Source organism: Leucoraja erinacea, chromosome 39 (assembly GCF_028641065.1).
Source record: "Leucoraja erinacea ecotype New England chromosome 39, Leri_hhj_1, whole genome shotgun sequence".
Lineage (NCBI taxonomy): Eukaryota > Metazoa > Chordata > Chondrichthyes > Rajiformes > Rajidae > Leucoraja > Leucoraja erinaceus.
Genome location: NC_073415.1, coordinates 11,492,503 through 11,506,763, shown reverse-complemented (window position 1 = coordinate 11,506,763; position 14,261 = coordinate 11,492,503). Strand labels below are relative to the sequence as shown.

Sequence of the window (14,261 nt, the reverse complement as noted above, 5' to 3'; positions counted from 1 at the left end):
ATTATTTATGGAGTTCACAAGGTCATCTTGCACGAATACTTTATTTTTGAACTGTTTGGGGTTAAAATTCCAGACAACGACATTGCTCTCGTCATGGTGAAGGAACCAATCGTATTTAACAAACTTGTGTCGCCCATATGCTTCCCCGATGACCGCTACCTTGACATCAGCACCCTGGAGAACTGTTGGGTCACTGGATGGCAGATGTTAAGTCTTGGTAATTATTGTCACTTTCTTTCAATATTGTGTGCGTTTGTTTCCCTCCGATGAACCCCATGTACTGTACACCTTGAGTTTAGCCCCACCCCCTCACTCCAACCTCCCCTCTCCCATCCGGCCAAAGGTATAGAAGTGTGAAAATGCACACCTCCAGAATCAGGGACAGTTTCTTCCCAGCTGTTATCAGGCAACTGAACCATCCCACCACAACTAGAAAGCAGTCCTGAACTACCATCTACCTCATTGGTGACTCTCGGACTATCCTTGATCAGACTTTGCTGACATAACCTTGCACTAAACGTTATTCCCTTATCATGTAACTATACACTGTGAATGGCTCGATTGTCTTTCCGCTGACTGGATTGCATGCAACAAAAGATTTTCACCGCACTGACAATAAACTAGAATAAACTGTAGAACCTCCCAGAAGACAAAGGGGAAAACTTTGCTGGTTTGCAGTAAAACAAGAGTGCTCTTCTTCCCCCTGATAACTTGAAGACATTACAGACTGTGACGTCTGCACTCTCACCAATACCTCCACTTCCTTCTTGCGCTCTTGGTTTCTTGGTCCTCCAAAATATTCCAAATGGAATTTAAACTGGAGGTGGCGCAAAGGGCCGAATGGCCTCCTCCTGCACCTATTTTCTATGTTTCATGTAATGGGAAGATGAGAACTGCACACAATACTCCAAATGCAGCCTGACCAAGCTGCTGTAAAACTTCCACACAACTTGCTGATTCTTGTACTCATTGCCTCGGCCGAGGAAGGCAGGCATACCAAATGCATTCTTCACCACTCTGCCTCCTTGTGTTGCCACTATCAAGGGGTTATGGACGAGGACAAGATCCCACTCTACATCAGTGCTGTTCACGGTCTTGCCATTAACTGTATACTTTCCCCTTCCGCTTGTCCAAAGTGTAACACATTTTGATGCTGTTTGCTTTGTATGTGTAGCTGGAAGTCCCATCTCTCCCATCTACCAGACTGTGAAGCAGCCAGTCAGCCATGAGAAGCTGGAGGTCTGTGAGAAGTTCTACCCTGAAAACCTGAAGGAAAGTGTGATTTGTGTGACCAATGTGGACAAGCAGCAGTCTCTCTGCATGGTAAAGTATTCCCAATGCAATCCATTCCATCAAACAAGTTTAAAAGTTAGTGGTGCAGTGGTAGAGTTGCTGCCTTACAGCGCCAGAGAACCATGTTCGATCGCTAACTACGGGTGCTGTCTGTACGAAGTTTGCACGTTCTCCCCGTGACCTGCGTGGGTTTTCTCCGGGTTCCTCCCACACTCCAAAGACATACAGGTTTGTAGGTCTGAAGAAGGGTTTCAGCCCGAAACGTTGCCTATTTCCTTCGCTCCATAGATGCTGCTGCACCCGCTGAGTTTCTCCAGCTTTTTTGTGTAACCTTCGATTCTCCAGCATCTGCAGTTCCTTCTTAAACACAGGTTTGTAGGTTAATTGGCTTTGGCACAAATTGTAAATTGTCCCAAGTGTGTGTCGGATATTTTTAGTGTGCGGGGAAAGTTGGTCGGTGTGGACCCGGTGGGCCGAAGGGCCTGTTTCCGCGCTGTATCTCTAAACTAAACTAAAATAACAGAGGCCACCTGCCCCACAGTTGTAGTTGAGGGGTTCTGCCACTGGAGGGAGCATTGAGAACCTATCATGACACTGTAGTGTTGGCATAATTGATTATTAATTTAGTGTCTCGAAACATAGAAACATAGACAATAGGTGCAGGAGTAGGCCATTCGGCCCTTCGTGCCTGCACCGCCGTTCAATATGATCATGATAACACTTTCGAGTTCATTTTAAGATACTGTTATTTGTTTTTAAATCTCTGAATGGGCTCGCCCCGCCTTACCTCTCTGAGCTGCTCCACCCATACGCTCCTGCCTGGTCCCTCAGGTCAGCTGGTCAGCTGCTCCTGGAGGTACCGAGGTCTAGTCGGAGGCTCAGAGGGGATAGAGCCTTCTCTGTTGCTGCTCCAGCACTCTGGAACACCCTGCCGTTGCACATCAGACAGGCCCCCTCACTGTCCATCTTCAAATCCAGTGTTAAAACGCATTTGTACTCCCTGGCTTTTGACCGTGCCTGAGGCTTTGCTTCTGTTTGTGGTGTTTTTGATGTTTCTTTATTTTACATGTCTTTTCCTACTATTTCTTTTGATTGTTATTTTTGGTGTGTATTAACTTTTTTGTCAATGATTAGTGATGTACAGCACTTTGTTGCAGCTATGTTTGTTTTTAAAGTGCTCTATAAATAATATTGTTATTATTATTATTATTATGGCTGATCATCCAACTCAGTATCCTGTACCTGCCTTCTCCCCTGATCCCTTTAGCCACAAGGGCCACATCTAACTCCCTCTTAAATATAGCCAATGAACTGTGGCCTCAACTACTTTATGTGGCAGAGAATTCCAGAGATTCACCACTCTCTGTGTGAATAATGTTTTTCTCATCTCAGTCCTAAAAGATTTCCCCCTTATCCTTAAACTGTGACCCCTTGTTCTGGACTTCGCCAACATCGGGAACAATCTTCCTGCATCTAGCCTGTCCAACCCCTTAAGAAGAAACCAAAGTAAACGATTGTTGGAATCTGAAACGTCGCCTGTCTATTCCCTCCACATATGATGCCTGACCCGCTGCATTCCGCCAGCACTTTGTGTTTTGCTCACCATTCCAGCCTCTGCAACTCATTCTTGTCTGTAATGGATATACTGAACAAGTCAGGCAGTATGCATGAAGACAAGCTGAGTTAACAGATATTATAGAATTATTCATGCATTCTACCTCACTGACGACGTTAGTCATACAGCATGGAAACCAGCCTATTGGCCCAACATCCGTGCCCACCTAAATGCCCCTCTGTGCTAGTCTTGTTTGCCTACATTTGGACCATATGCCTCCTAAATCGTTCTTATTCATGTACCAGCCCAAATACAGTTTTAAATGTTGGTAACAAACCTGCCTTAACTAACTCTAGCAGCTCATTCCATACACCCACCTGTAATAAATTGTAAATGCACTGTGAATGGCTCGATTGTAATCATGTGTTGTCTTTCCGCTGACTGGTTAGCACGCAACAAAAGCTTTTCACTGTACCTCGGTACACGTGACAATAAACTAAACTGAACTGATCCTGGTCTCTTTTTTCCCAGGGAGGTTATGGTGCCCCACTTGAGTGTCAGGACAAGAGGACTAAAATGTGGGTGGTGGCCGGGGCAGCAAGCCACTGCCCCCCGTCCTGTAACCACACGGCTCTCTTCACCAGCTACGTCCACTATGTGGACTGGGTGAAGCATGTCACCATCTTGGCAGGGCACCCCTTCGTTCCCTATGGACTTCCTCCCAAACCCACCCAGCCCTGCCACCAAATCCAGCACCCCAAACGCACCCTGCCCAGCCACAAACCCCAGCACCCCAAACCCACCCTGCCCAGCCACAAACTCCAGCACCACGTCGAATGCAACCCGTGGCAGAAACCAAAGAGAAATCGAGAAGCCAGGAGGCAGTGGAAGGGTCGACACCACAAGGCCATTTTTGAGAGCAACTCATCGAATGCAGAGCGGAAGCCACGGCAAGTCCTTGGTGCAGCTGTGTGCATCGTACAACTTGCACTGTTCACCTGACCACTGGGATGAAGCACAGATTGTCGAACTGAGAATATTTATTTTATCACGGACATTCCTATTACCTCGAGTTCAACAGGGCGAGATATTGAATTGATTTTGTTGATCCTGCTCTTTTGTGTGCCAAGATCAGATGGAAGGACTTGGGAAGCAGTCAGAACATTACGAAAAGCACGGTGGCTGCAGGGAAATAAGTGGGGGAAACGGAGCTGTTCTCAGAGCTCAATGGGCCGAATGGCAGCAGCCTATGTTGGAAAGAAAGAACAAGTTAATATAACATTTGCTATAACAGTTTGCAATTGGGATTTTTATTTTCCTTTATGTTCCCATCAGCACATCAAGTTAATTTCTTGCACCAGTTCTTAATATAAAGATATTTTGGGGATCCAGCAAACTCAATGCCAAATGCAAGGCTTTGTATTAATTATCCTGGGCAAGTAAGCGAGTGCTGTGTGTGTTGTGGTGGGGCAATATCATTCGAGCTGACATTCTTACTTTACATGCCCATTAATGCATAAAAGCAAGATAAATATATAATGTACAATATTTTTTTTTAAATATAGTGGAATTCCCTGCCTCAGAGGGTGGTGGAGGCCGGTTCTCTGGATACTTTCAAGAGAGAGCTAGATAGGGCTCTTAAAGATAGCGGAGTTAGGGGATATGGGGAGAAGGCAGGAACGGGGTACTGATTGGGGATGATCAGCCATGATCATCATATTGAATGGCGGTGCTGGCTCGAAGGGCCGAATGGCCTACTCCTGCACCTATTGTCTATTGTCTATTGCCTAATACATCAATAACAATAATACTAGGTAATAATAGTGGTAAACCCAAGTCTGTAGTGCTACCAAAGACACCGTCCATAGAAGATCACAGTTGCTGAGGTTGTGTTGTGTAGTGTGTAGTGTTCAAGAGCCTAATGATTGTTGGGAAGAAGCTGTTCTTGAACCAGGAGTGAGTAGGTTAATCTACGATGGTTTTGAAGCAATTACATTATTGGGACATAAAAATGTAATTTATGTCACGAGAGCAGTGGAGTGTTTGAGTCTGAAGAAGGGTCTTGACCCGAAGTGTCACCCATTCCTTCTCTCCAGAGATGCTGCCTGTCCCGCTGAGTTACTCCAGCATTTCGTGTCTATCTTTGCCCTTTATGGCAGCAACAGAAGCCGCTGAACGCCAGCGGGTGAGACAAGGATGTCAGCCCTCAACGTTAAAGTAGCATCTGCCCAATTTAGGTAGCAAGCAGTCTTGGTAGACTGGGGCAGAGGGGAAGAGCATTTGAATGACTGGAGTCAGACTTTGTACTGTGGATGATGACTGTGACTGATGGAGGTTGGTCTGGGTACCAGCACACTGCTGCCCTTCCTCAGGATAGTCTAGACATAACCATCTTCAGCTGTTTCAGCAACAACCTTCCTTTCTCCATAGGGTCAGAAGTAGTGATGTTGGCTTATGTTGTGATTCACCATTCCTCAGCAAATAAACCACTGTATGCCTGTGTGCAGCAAGACCCAGGCAACATTCAGGCTTGGACTGATTCACGTCACAAACGTGCCAGGCAGTGACCGTCTCCAACAAGCGAGCATCTAACTACCTATCCCTGGCATGTTCATTGTCATACTGAGACACAAGGAACTGCAGATGCTGAACTCTTGAGCAGAACACAAAGTGCTGGAGACTCTTGGCATCGGGTCAGGTGCTTTTTCATGTCAGGACCCTTCTTCATTGCCAGATTCCTGACTGACAATATCCATATAGTCTCCACTGCCCGGGGCTACTATGACTAATAGAGGCAGAACATGCCATGGTTTAGAGATACTTCTGAGTTTTGAAAGCAGGGAGGGGAATCGAAATACAGGGAGGATTCTGCAATTTGTGGTAAGTACAACATCGGGAGCCACTGACCCAATTATTCTTCTAAAAATAATGTTCTTATACCTATGATCTCACCAACTGTATGTCAGAACACGTGGGTGAGACCGGGCTCAATGCCGTAACTAAGTACAGCCTCTCTAACCCCTGAACTGTGAAGAGAAGCTGGAGGATTATATGAGTGAGGCCACATGCAGCTCATCCGTAAAGACACCTGTGTACCCTGGATGGAAACTGATCCACCGCAGTAATGTTAGATCTCAAAGTGAACTTGTCTAAAAGCTGCAGGTAGACAAAAATGCTGGAGGAACTCAGCGGGTGTGGCAGCATCTATGGAGCGAAGGAAGAGGTGATGTTTTGGGACGTTCAAGGACGTTCAGACTGCTACAAGCTGTTTCTGATGATATTTTCCATTGCTTGGACCACTCTTGGTCTGAATCACATGCCTCTGATGGACAGTCCTAATGAAATAACATCAGCCAGAGAGTTTGTGTTGTCTTGATTGTAATAAGGGCTCACTTCTGGCACCATGCATGTCAATCTTCAGTCTGAAGAAGGGTTTTGGCCCGAAACGTTACCTATTTCCTTCGCTCCATAGATGCTGCTGCACCCACTGTGTTTCTCCAGCACTTTTGTCTACAATCTATTTTCCTTTCCTCCTTGTGGCCTCTATATTCCTTCTAGAATATGCAAGCTAAAATTGTGTTCAGTATTCCGTGTCCAGGGGGTATCAGGGAGTATGGATATAAAGGGATCAGGGGGTATGGAGAGAAGGCAGGTACAGGATACTGAGTTGGATGATCAGCCATGATCATATTGAATGGTGGTGCAGGCTCGAAGGGCCGAATGGCCTACTCCATCTATTTTCTATGTTTCCATGACGTATCTGAAAGAGTTAATCAGGCGCTTATCAAATGTACGTCAGAGTTAAGCCCCTTGTCTGGTTAATCTCATTGGGTGTTTACCAAGGATTCCTCGGGCTCGATGTGTGGATATAAGCTACGGGCTGAACTGAAGGGACTGTAAGGGTTTGGGACCTTGCACAGTGACCTGTGGGTTGAGCTGAGAATGCAGGTTGGGGGATCTGCCCACATCTACATGTGCTCCTGATCCAACGGCTCGGGTGGAGTGGGCTGTACACTCTCGTGGGTGAGACAGTCGGGTCATTGGGTTCCTTGAAACACCATGATGGAGATCTACTGAGCGGAGAATCGGTGAGGATTTCCAACGCAAACTCCGGACGTTCCTGAGAAACCACCGACAGTGACCGGTGGACAGTTGTTTCCCAGCTATGAGCCACAAGGAAACCGAAGAAGATGTCAATACACTGGGCAGTGTTGTGTCTGATGAGGAGCAACTGGTTGAGGAACTACCAAGTGTTGTAGATGATGACTGCAGACCAAACGCGGTAAGTATTGCAGTCAACAAACTTTCTTTATTCACTGTCTCTTGGAACTTGTGTGATTTATGTATAACTTGTGTATAATTTGTCTTAGTCTGTGTCCCTGTGATGCTGCAGGAAGCAAGGTTTGCATTGGGCCTGTAGCTCACCAGACTTGACTCAACTTGACTTGAAGTCCATTGTGAGTCTACTGGGGCAGGTAGATACTCTTCAGTCCATCACTGCCCTCATCATTCTTGCACAGATGACGACCAACACCACATGTCCTATCCCCTTTGTTTCTCACCGATATCCACCTCAGTCGGCTGATTTATCCCACGTTTGGACCCTGAGTTTTGGAGGAGACCTAGGACAGAAAGATCCACCTGTCACTTGCCATGCTTTGTCCTGCCCCCACTTCTCTTTTCCAGTTCCCCCCCCACACTCCCATCAGTCTGAAGAAGGGTCCCTACCTGAAACGTTGCCTGTCCATTCGATGCTGCCAATACTACCCCTCACTTGCAACTCAACTGTGAGTTTGCAAAGTTGATCCTGCACTTGAGTCAAAGCTGTGACTCATTCCAGTAAAAAACTTGGGGAAAATCTCAAGTGGTTAAAATGCTTAAAGTAAGCTCCAGTCCAGTTGACTTGCCCACAACATGCTCACCTTCCTGTGTGTGTTTTTCATTAATATCTGTGATCCTCATTGTCAAAGTGACACTAATGAGTGGTAATATCTCTACTAAGTCGATACAGGTCTTTTGTGGGGTCACAAGGCATTTGGTAAATGTGTGAATGTGAAACAGTTTCTCTGCCATGTTAGGTTGTACAGTGACCTCATTATATAGGATTTGTTTTAATCGAGATTAGAACAGCTCACAAAATGTAATCGCTCTGTGTGGTTTAGTGGGAGTTATTGTTTTTGCACCACCTTTTGCGGTTAAATTCACTGCCTATCACATTCCGATAATAATTGTTACATTCAGCCTACTTCTGTATGTTTCATAGTTTAAAAACTGCAGAAGCTGGAAATGTGAATGAAGAAAAGCTGTAAACATGCAGGAATCAGACCAGTCTGCCTCTCTCACCGCATAGGCAGGCTGAGCTGCTGAGTTTTTCCTGAGGTTTTATTTTTGTTGGTGTCCTTTGCATTCAATAATTCTGCCTGCGCACTTTCCAGCTCGTTTTCACTTCCATTGGGCTGACCAGACATTATCGCTCATGATGTGAGGAGCTGAAGAATAGCGAGCAAAAAACAAAAAGAGCTGGAGGAACTCGGCGGGTCAGGCAGCATTTTCATGGAGGGAATGGACAGATGATGTTCCAGGTTGGGGCCCCTCTTCAGACTGATTGAAGTGTATCTGTGTATTGGGGGGAGACCAAAATGGGTTGGGATAGGATTAGGGAGGGTCGGGTTTAGCATGGACTGGTGTATGTATCTGCTTGTAAATCCATAACTCTTGATAATCAGGCTAGTTTATTGTCACTCATTTTCTTTACTCAGAGAGTGGTAGCGGTGTGGAATGAGCTTCCAGTGGAAGTGGTGGAGGCAGGTTCATTGGTATAATTTAAAAATAAATTGGATAGGCATATGGATGAGAAGGGAATGGAGGGTTATGGTATGAGTGCAGGCAGGTGGGACTAAGGGGAAAAAAAGTTGTTCGGCACGGACTTGTAGGGCCGAGATGGCCTGTTTCCGTGCTGTAATTGTTATATGGTTATATGGTCACGTGTAGCGAGGTACAGTGAAAAGCTATTGTTGTGTGCTAACCAGTCAGTGGAAAGACAATACAGGATAACAATCGAGCCATTTACAGTGTATGTGATAAGGGAATAGTGTTTAGTGCAAGGTAAAGCTGGTAAAGTCTGATCAAGGATAGTCCAAGGGCCACCAATGAGTTAGATAGTTGCAGTAGAATGATTCAGTTTCCTTATAACAGCTGAGAAGAAACTGTCCCTGAATCACAACTCTCTCAAAATGCATCGCAAAGTAAATGGTACAAGAAAACTGAATGGGAGAGGAAGAGCAACAAAAGACAGCTTGTATTTTTAGCCTTGATCACGAACAATCCTCAGGGGCTCAAGAAGAATGACACGTTGTTATGTAAAGGGTTAGAACATCTGGAGGGAATCCGATCGAGCCGGCACGGAGTTAATTCAATGACACGCAATGTCAGAGGGGTCAGGGTGATGTGGACAGTGAGGAGTGGCGACGTCTCAAGAGGCAAGGATGAAGAATTGCTACTGTATGCAAGGGAATTGGCCAAAGACTAGACGAAGAGGAGAAGATGGAATGAATGATGACTTTATGACAATTCACAGTGAAATTCCTTGCTTCCATACCCAATGTATGCAAATAGTCACCATATAATGGGCGCTGACTCAGTTTAAAATGATCCCGCTCCAGGATCACCATTGACACACCCCCCTCCCCTCATCGCGGTGGTCCCCACCCAGGCCGGGTCCTCCTTTAAGAGAAGTGATGCTTGGAATGTGTTGCAAAGAACATGGTAGAATGACGGACAGAGCAGGCCAGGGGTGACAGAGTACCGAGGGTGGAACTCTAGTGTGTCATGCTAACAGTGTTCATATTTAAATGTATCATGTGTTACTATCAATCTGAAAGCCCCCTGACATCAGGTCCGGACACTTCTTCAGACTCAAAGTCCGAAGATTTTTGAGAGTCTGAGTGAGGGTCCCCACCCGAAACGCCACCTATCCTTTTTCTCCAGAGTTGCTAACTGACCCGCTGAATTACTCCAACACTTTGTGAATATCTTTGTTGTCCAGAGCGGCTGTCGAACTTGTGCTGGGAGCAGGTGAGAAGGGTTGATTCTTGTGCCTTTATTTTCAGGAGTGTTTAATCGTCAAATGTCCCAGACAGAACAATTAAATTCTTACTTGCAGCAGCACAACAGAATGTGTAAACATTGTACAGATTCAACAGGTACATGGATAGGACAGGTTTGGAGGTATATGAGCCAAACTCAGAAAGGTGGGATAAATGTAGCTGGGACACGTTGGGCCAAAGGGCCTGTCTCCACCTTGTATATCACTCTATGACTCATAAGTACAGTTTTGGTCTCCAAATCTGAGGAAGGACATTATTGCCATAGAAGGAGTGCAGAGACGGTTCACCAGACTGATTCCTGGGATGTCAGGACTGTCTTATGAAGAAAGACTGGATAGACTTGGTTTCTACTCTCTAGAATTTAGAAGATTGAGAGGGGATCTTATAGAAACTTACAAAATTCTTAAGGGGTTGGACAGGCTAGATGCAGGAAGATTGTTCCCGATGTTAGGGAAGTCCAGGACAAGGGGTCACAGCTTAAGGATAAAGGGGAAATCCTTTAAAACCAAGATGAGAAGAACTTTTTTCACACAGAGAGTGGTGAATCTCTGGAACTCTCTGCCACAGAGGGTAGTTGAGGCCTGTTCATTGGCTATATTTAAGAGGGAGTTAGATGTGGCCCTTGCGGCTAAGGGGATCAGGGGGTATGGAGAGAAGGCAGGTACAGGATACTGAGTTGGATGATCAGCCATGATCATATTGAATGGCGGTGCAGGCTCGAAGGGCCGAATGGCCTCTACTCCTGCACCTAATTTCTATGTTTCTAAGTAAGAGTTTCATTGTTCTAGCTGGAACATAAGACAATTGTCAATCCCAGATCCAAGCGATGAATCTTTGGCTTCTGTTCTCCCCACCCCAGGAAAATGAAACAGAAAATGAAGGATTCTTCAACATGCTGAGTCACGTCCAGAGGAATCGCATGGATGACCAGAGGTGTAACCTCCAGGAGAGCGGGACACCCTCCCATAGATCCACACTGATTGAGGCCTGTGGTGAGTAGGGCGGAGGTATTGTAGATACAGGGCGGGCAGGACACTCCCAGCAAGATGCAGTAACATGGAGACACACGGAACAAAGGCATGTGGGGGGGGGGGGAGAGGACAATGGACAATGGGGACCTGCTGTGGGGGAACCGCTGGGGGTGGGGGGGGGGAAACAAAATGTAGAGCCAGCGTGCTTTGTAACTTGGTCTCCACCCTAGTTGGCTGCTATTTGTATACATCGTGTACACAAGCAAAGAATCTCACTCAGCCTTGCCACTTGTGATAATATTCCATTCCATTCCACCCTGAGCAAAGCACAAAGTGCCAGGAGAACTCGGGAGGTCAGGCAGCATCTGCAGACGGAATGGGTAGGCAAAATTTCAGATCCAGTCTTGACGAAGGGTCCTGACCCAAACCCTTGTCTGTCCACTCCCTCCACAGATGCTGACTGACCCGCTGAGTTCTTCCAGCACTTTGCATTCCAATGTCTGAAGAAGGGTCTCGACCCTGAAACGTCACCCATTCCTTCTCTCCCGAGATGCTGCCTGTCCCACCGAGTTCGGTGTAAACCAGCATCTGCAGTTCCTTCCCTCACAATGTCACACGTACTAAACACGGTTATTTTTCAAATTGCCAAATTTGCCAGCATTTCCAAAGTCTGGGTCTTACGGAGTGTGTCAGAATATGCGCCTTGGCTACATTTAGTCTCCTATTGACAAAAACAGCAGCAGCTCATGATGCCAAGGTGCGGAGAGGTAGAGTTACAGAGAAAGATTACTTGCAAATTACTTGTTTCAAGAGGAAGTGTTCTTGAGTTTTCTCAAGGCTCCTTTTTCTAATTTGTACCATAAGGTATTGGAGCAGAATTAGGCCGTTTGGCCCATCATGTCCACTCCGCCATTCTATCTTGGCTTGCTTGCTGATGTTCATATGGCTCCGTTGTTATTGGCATTGATCGTGTGATTAAATCCGCTCTTCACCTTCTCTGAAGCAGATAGCAGCTCCGACCGGCCCATCAATGAACTCCTGGACATGCTGGCCGACAAGCAAGGGCAGCGGCTGGACGATCAGCGAGTGACCTGTGACAACTTACCCGGTCTGCAGCTGTCCACCTGCTGCCTCCCGTCCACGGACGAAGGTGAGCAGCTCTCCGCGCTACCTCACTCATAAGGAGCAGAATTAGGCCATTCGGCCCATCAAGTCTAATCATGGCTGATCTATGCCTCATAACCCCATTCTTCGGCCTTCTCCCCATAACTCCTGAACCCCATACTAATCCAGAATCTATCCATCACTGCCTTAGAAATATCCACTTCTCTTCCCTCAGCTTGGATGAATGATCCCTCTGAACTATTCACCTTGGCCACATTTGGACTCCTATTGACAAAAACAGCAGCAGCTCATGATGCCAAGGTGCAGCTCCATTCACAGCTGCTGCATGACTTGGCTACTTTCTTCAACACTTTTCCTTTTTTTAAATATTATATTGACTCAATATAATATTGAGTTTTACTTATCACAGAGTCATTGAGTCATACAAGGTGGAAACAGGCCCTTCGGCCCAACTTACCCACACCAGCCCACATGTCCCATCTACACTAATCCCACCTGCCCACGTTTGATCCATCTCCCTCCAAACCTGTCCTATCCATGTACCTGTCCAACTGTTTCTTAAACATTGGGATAGTCCCAGCCTCAACTACCTCCTCTGGCAACTCAATCCATACACCCACCAAAAAATATTACCCCAGATTCCTATGAAATCTTTTCCCCTTCACCTTGAACCTGTGTCCTCAGGTCCTCGATTCCCCTACTTAGTTTAGTTCGACAGTGCGAAACCTAGCTTGTGCTGTCCTGGGCCAAATACACTCCGTTCCTATTTATGTACTGTCTAACTTCTGAAGCAATTATTTAATTATTTTTGTTTTAGAGACTGAGAATGAATAGGGACGTCCCAGGACAGGATCAGGTTCCTGTTGGGCCTGAAGAATATCCAGATCTGACTCACTGTCAAACAGTCAGAGAGACCATCGCTGCTTTTACAGTCTGAAGAAGGATCTCAGCCCAAAATGTCACCTATTCCTTCTCTCCAGAGATGCTGCCTCACCCGCTGAGTTACCCTAGCATTTTGTGGCTGCTTTTACATATTAACCTTTGCGATCGAGTCTTCATTGGAGACTAACCTTTCTGCTTTCTCTTGTGGTTCTGTGACTGAGATAAGTGAGTTGGACATTGGGTTTTGTAGCCCGATCCTCAATGTGAAATATCACCTTCCCACCGCGTCCAAGTCTCCTTGAGAATTGCCTCAATGCTCTTAGAACCAGCATATCTGAATTTGCTGTAAAACAAAATGCATCGCTTAGACCTTTCCATTTAAAATGGTACAAACATATTAATAAATGTGTTGATATTAAATATTAATAAATACAGTTAAATGTTAAAATACTTGATTTATTGCACATTTTTCATCTGATGAATTAATTTGGGCTCAGTTTCTGATGTTGAATAGATTGTTTAATTAACAGCTATACTTCAGTTCTAAAGACCTGCCGGCTCCTTGAACATGAATGAATAAGTTTATTGGCCAAGTATGTACACATACAAGGAATTTGCCTTGGTGCTCCGCTCGCAAGTCTTCTTTCGTGTGGCGTGCACAGCCTAAAGTTGTAGGACAACTTGTTCTATTTGACCTTCCGTTTGTGCACGTCGAGTTGATTGCATTAGTTGAAACAGGGTGGACCACGTGAAGGTTGCAATCTCCCACCCCCGCTCGCAAGTAACAACACGACATACAGTAAACCATTAAGAATAAAACATAAAATATTAAAACATTAAGAATAAAACATTATAGTTTGAACATGTGAATGAAATAAAATACCTGAACAAAAGGAGGCTACAGACTTTTGGTTATTGAGTAGAGCTACTACTCGTGGAAAATATCTGTTTTTATGTCTTACTGTGGAAGCTTTGACAGTCCGGAGTCGCCTTCCAGGGGGAAGTGATTCAAAGAGTTTGTGGCCAGGGTGAGAAGGGTCAGAAATGACCATACCCGCTCCCTTCCTGGCCCTTGCAGTGTACAGTTCGTCAATGGGGGGGGGGGGGGAGGGGGAAGGTTGTAGCCAACAATCTTCCCAGCTGATCGAATGATTCACTGCATATTCACCTCCAGCTGAGATGGTCCCTTCAGATTGCTGAGATTATGGCCTGGTGCTCATCTGTGGTAAGCAGTCTGAAGAAGGGTCTTGACCCCAAATGCCACCTATTCCTTCTCTCTAGAGATGCTGCCTGTCCAGCTGAGTTACTTTAGTATTTTGTTTCTATCTT

The 14,261-nt window shown here is 45.8% G+C and overlaps 2 protein-coding genes across 3 annotated transcripts in view; both read left to right on the top strand.

The window, feature by feature from the left end:
* LOC129714450 (inactive serine protease 54-like) overlaps positions 1–4,527 on the top strand; it is a 5,274-nt gene extending 747 nt beyond the window's left edge. Inside the window, exons 1-3 of the mRNA XM_055664051.1 lie at positions 1–217; positions 1,175–1,323; positions 3,380–4,527. The exon at positions 1–217 is cut by the window's left edge and continues 747 nt beyond it. Of these exons, the coding sequence (XP_055520026.1) occupies positions 1–217; positions 1,175–1,323; positions 3,380–3,850 (837 nt within the window). The 3' untranslated portion in view covers positions 3,851–4,527. The remainder of the gene's footprint in view (positions 218–1,174; positions 1,324–3,379) is intronic.
* Positions 4,528–4,598: 71 nt separating this feature from the next.
* Positions 4,599–13,747, top strand: LOC129714449 (Purkinje cell protein 2-like). Of its 2 annotated transcripts, none has more exons than XM_055664050.1 (4): positions 4,599–7,130; positions 10,814–10,946; positions 11,932–12,075; positions 12,868–13,747. In XM_055664050.1, exons 1-4 carry the CDS (start codon positions 7,014–7,016, stop codon positions 12,882–12,884), a joined length of 411 nt encoding a protein of 136 aa, XP_055520025.1. In that variant the 5' UTR covers positions 4,599–7,013; the 3' UTR covers positions 12,885–13,747. The 2 variants fall into 2 exon arrangements, with proteins under 2 accessions (XP_055520025.1, XP_055520023.1); XM_055664048.1 differs by having other exon boundaries at positions 11,929–12,075.
* Positions 13,748–14,261: the final 514 nt, after the last annotated feature.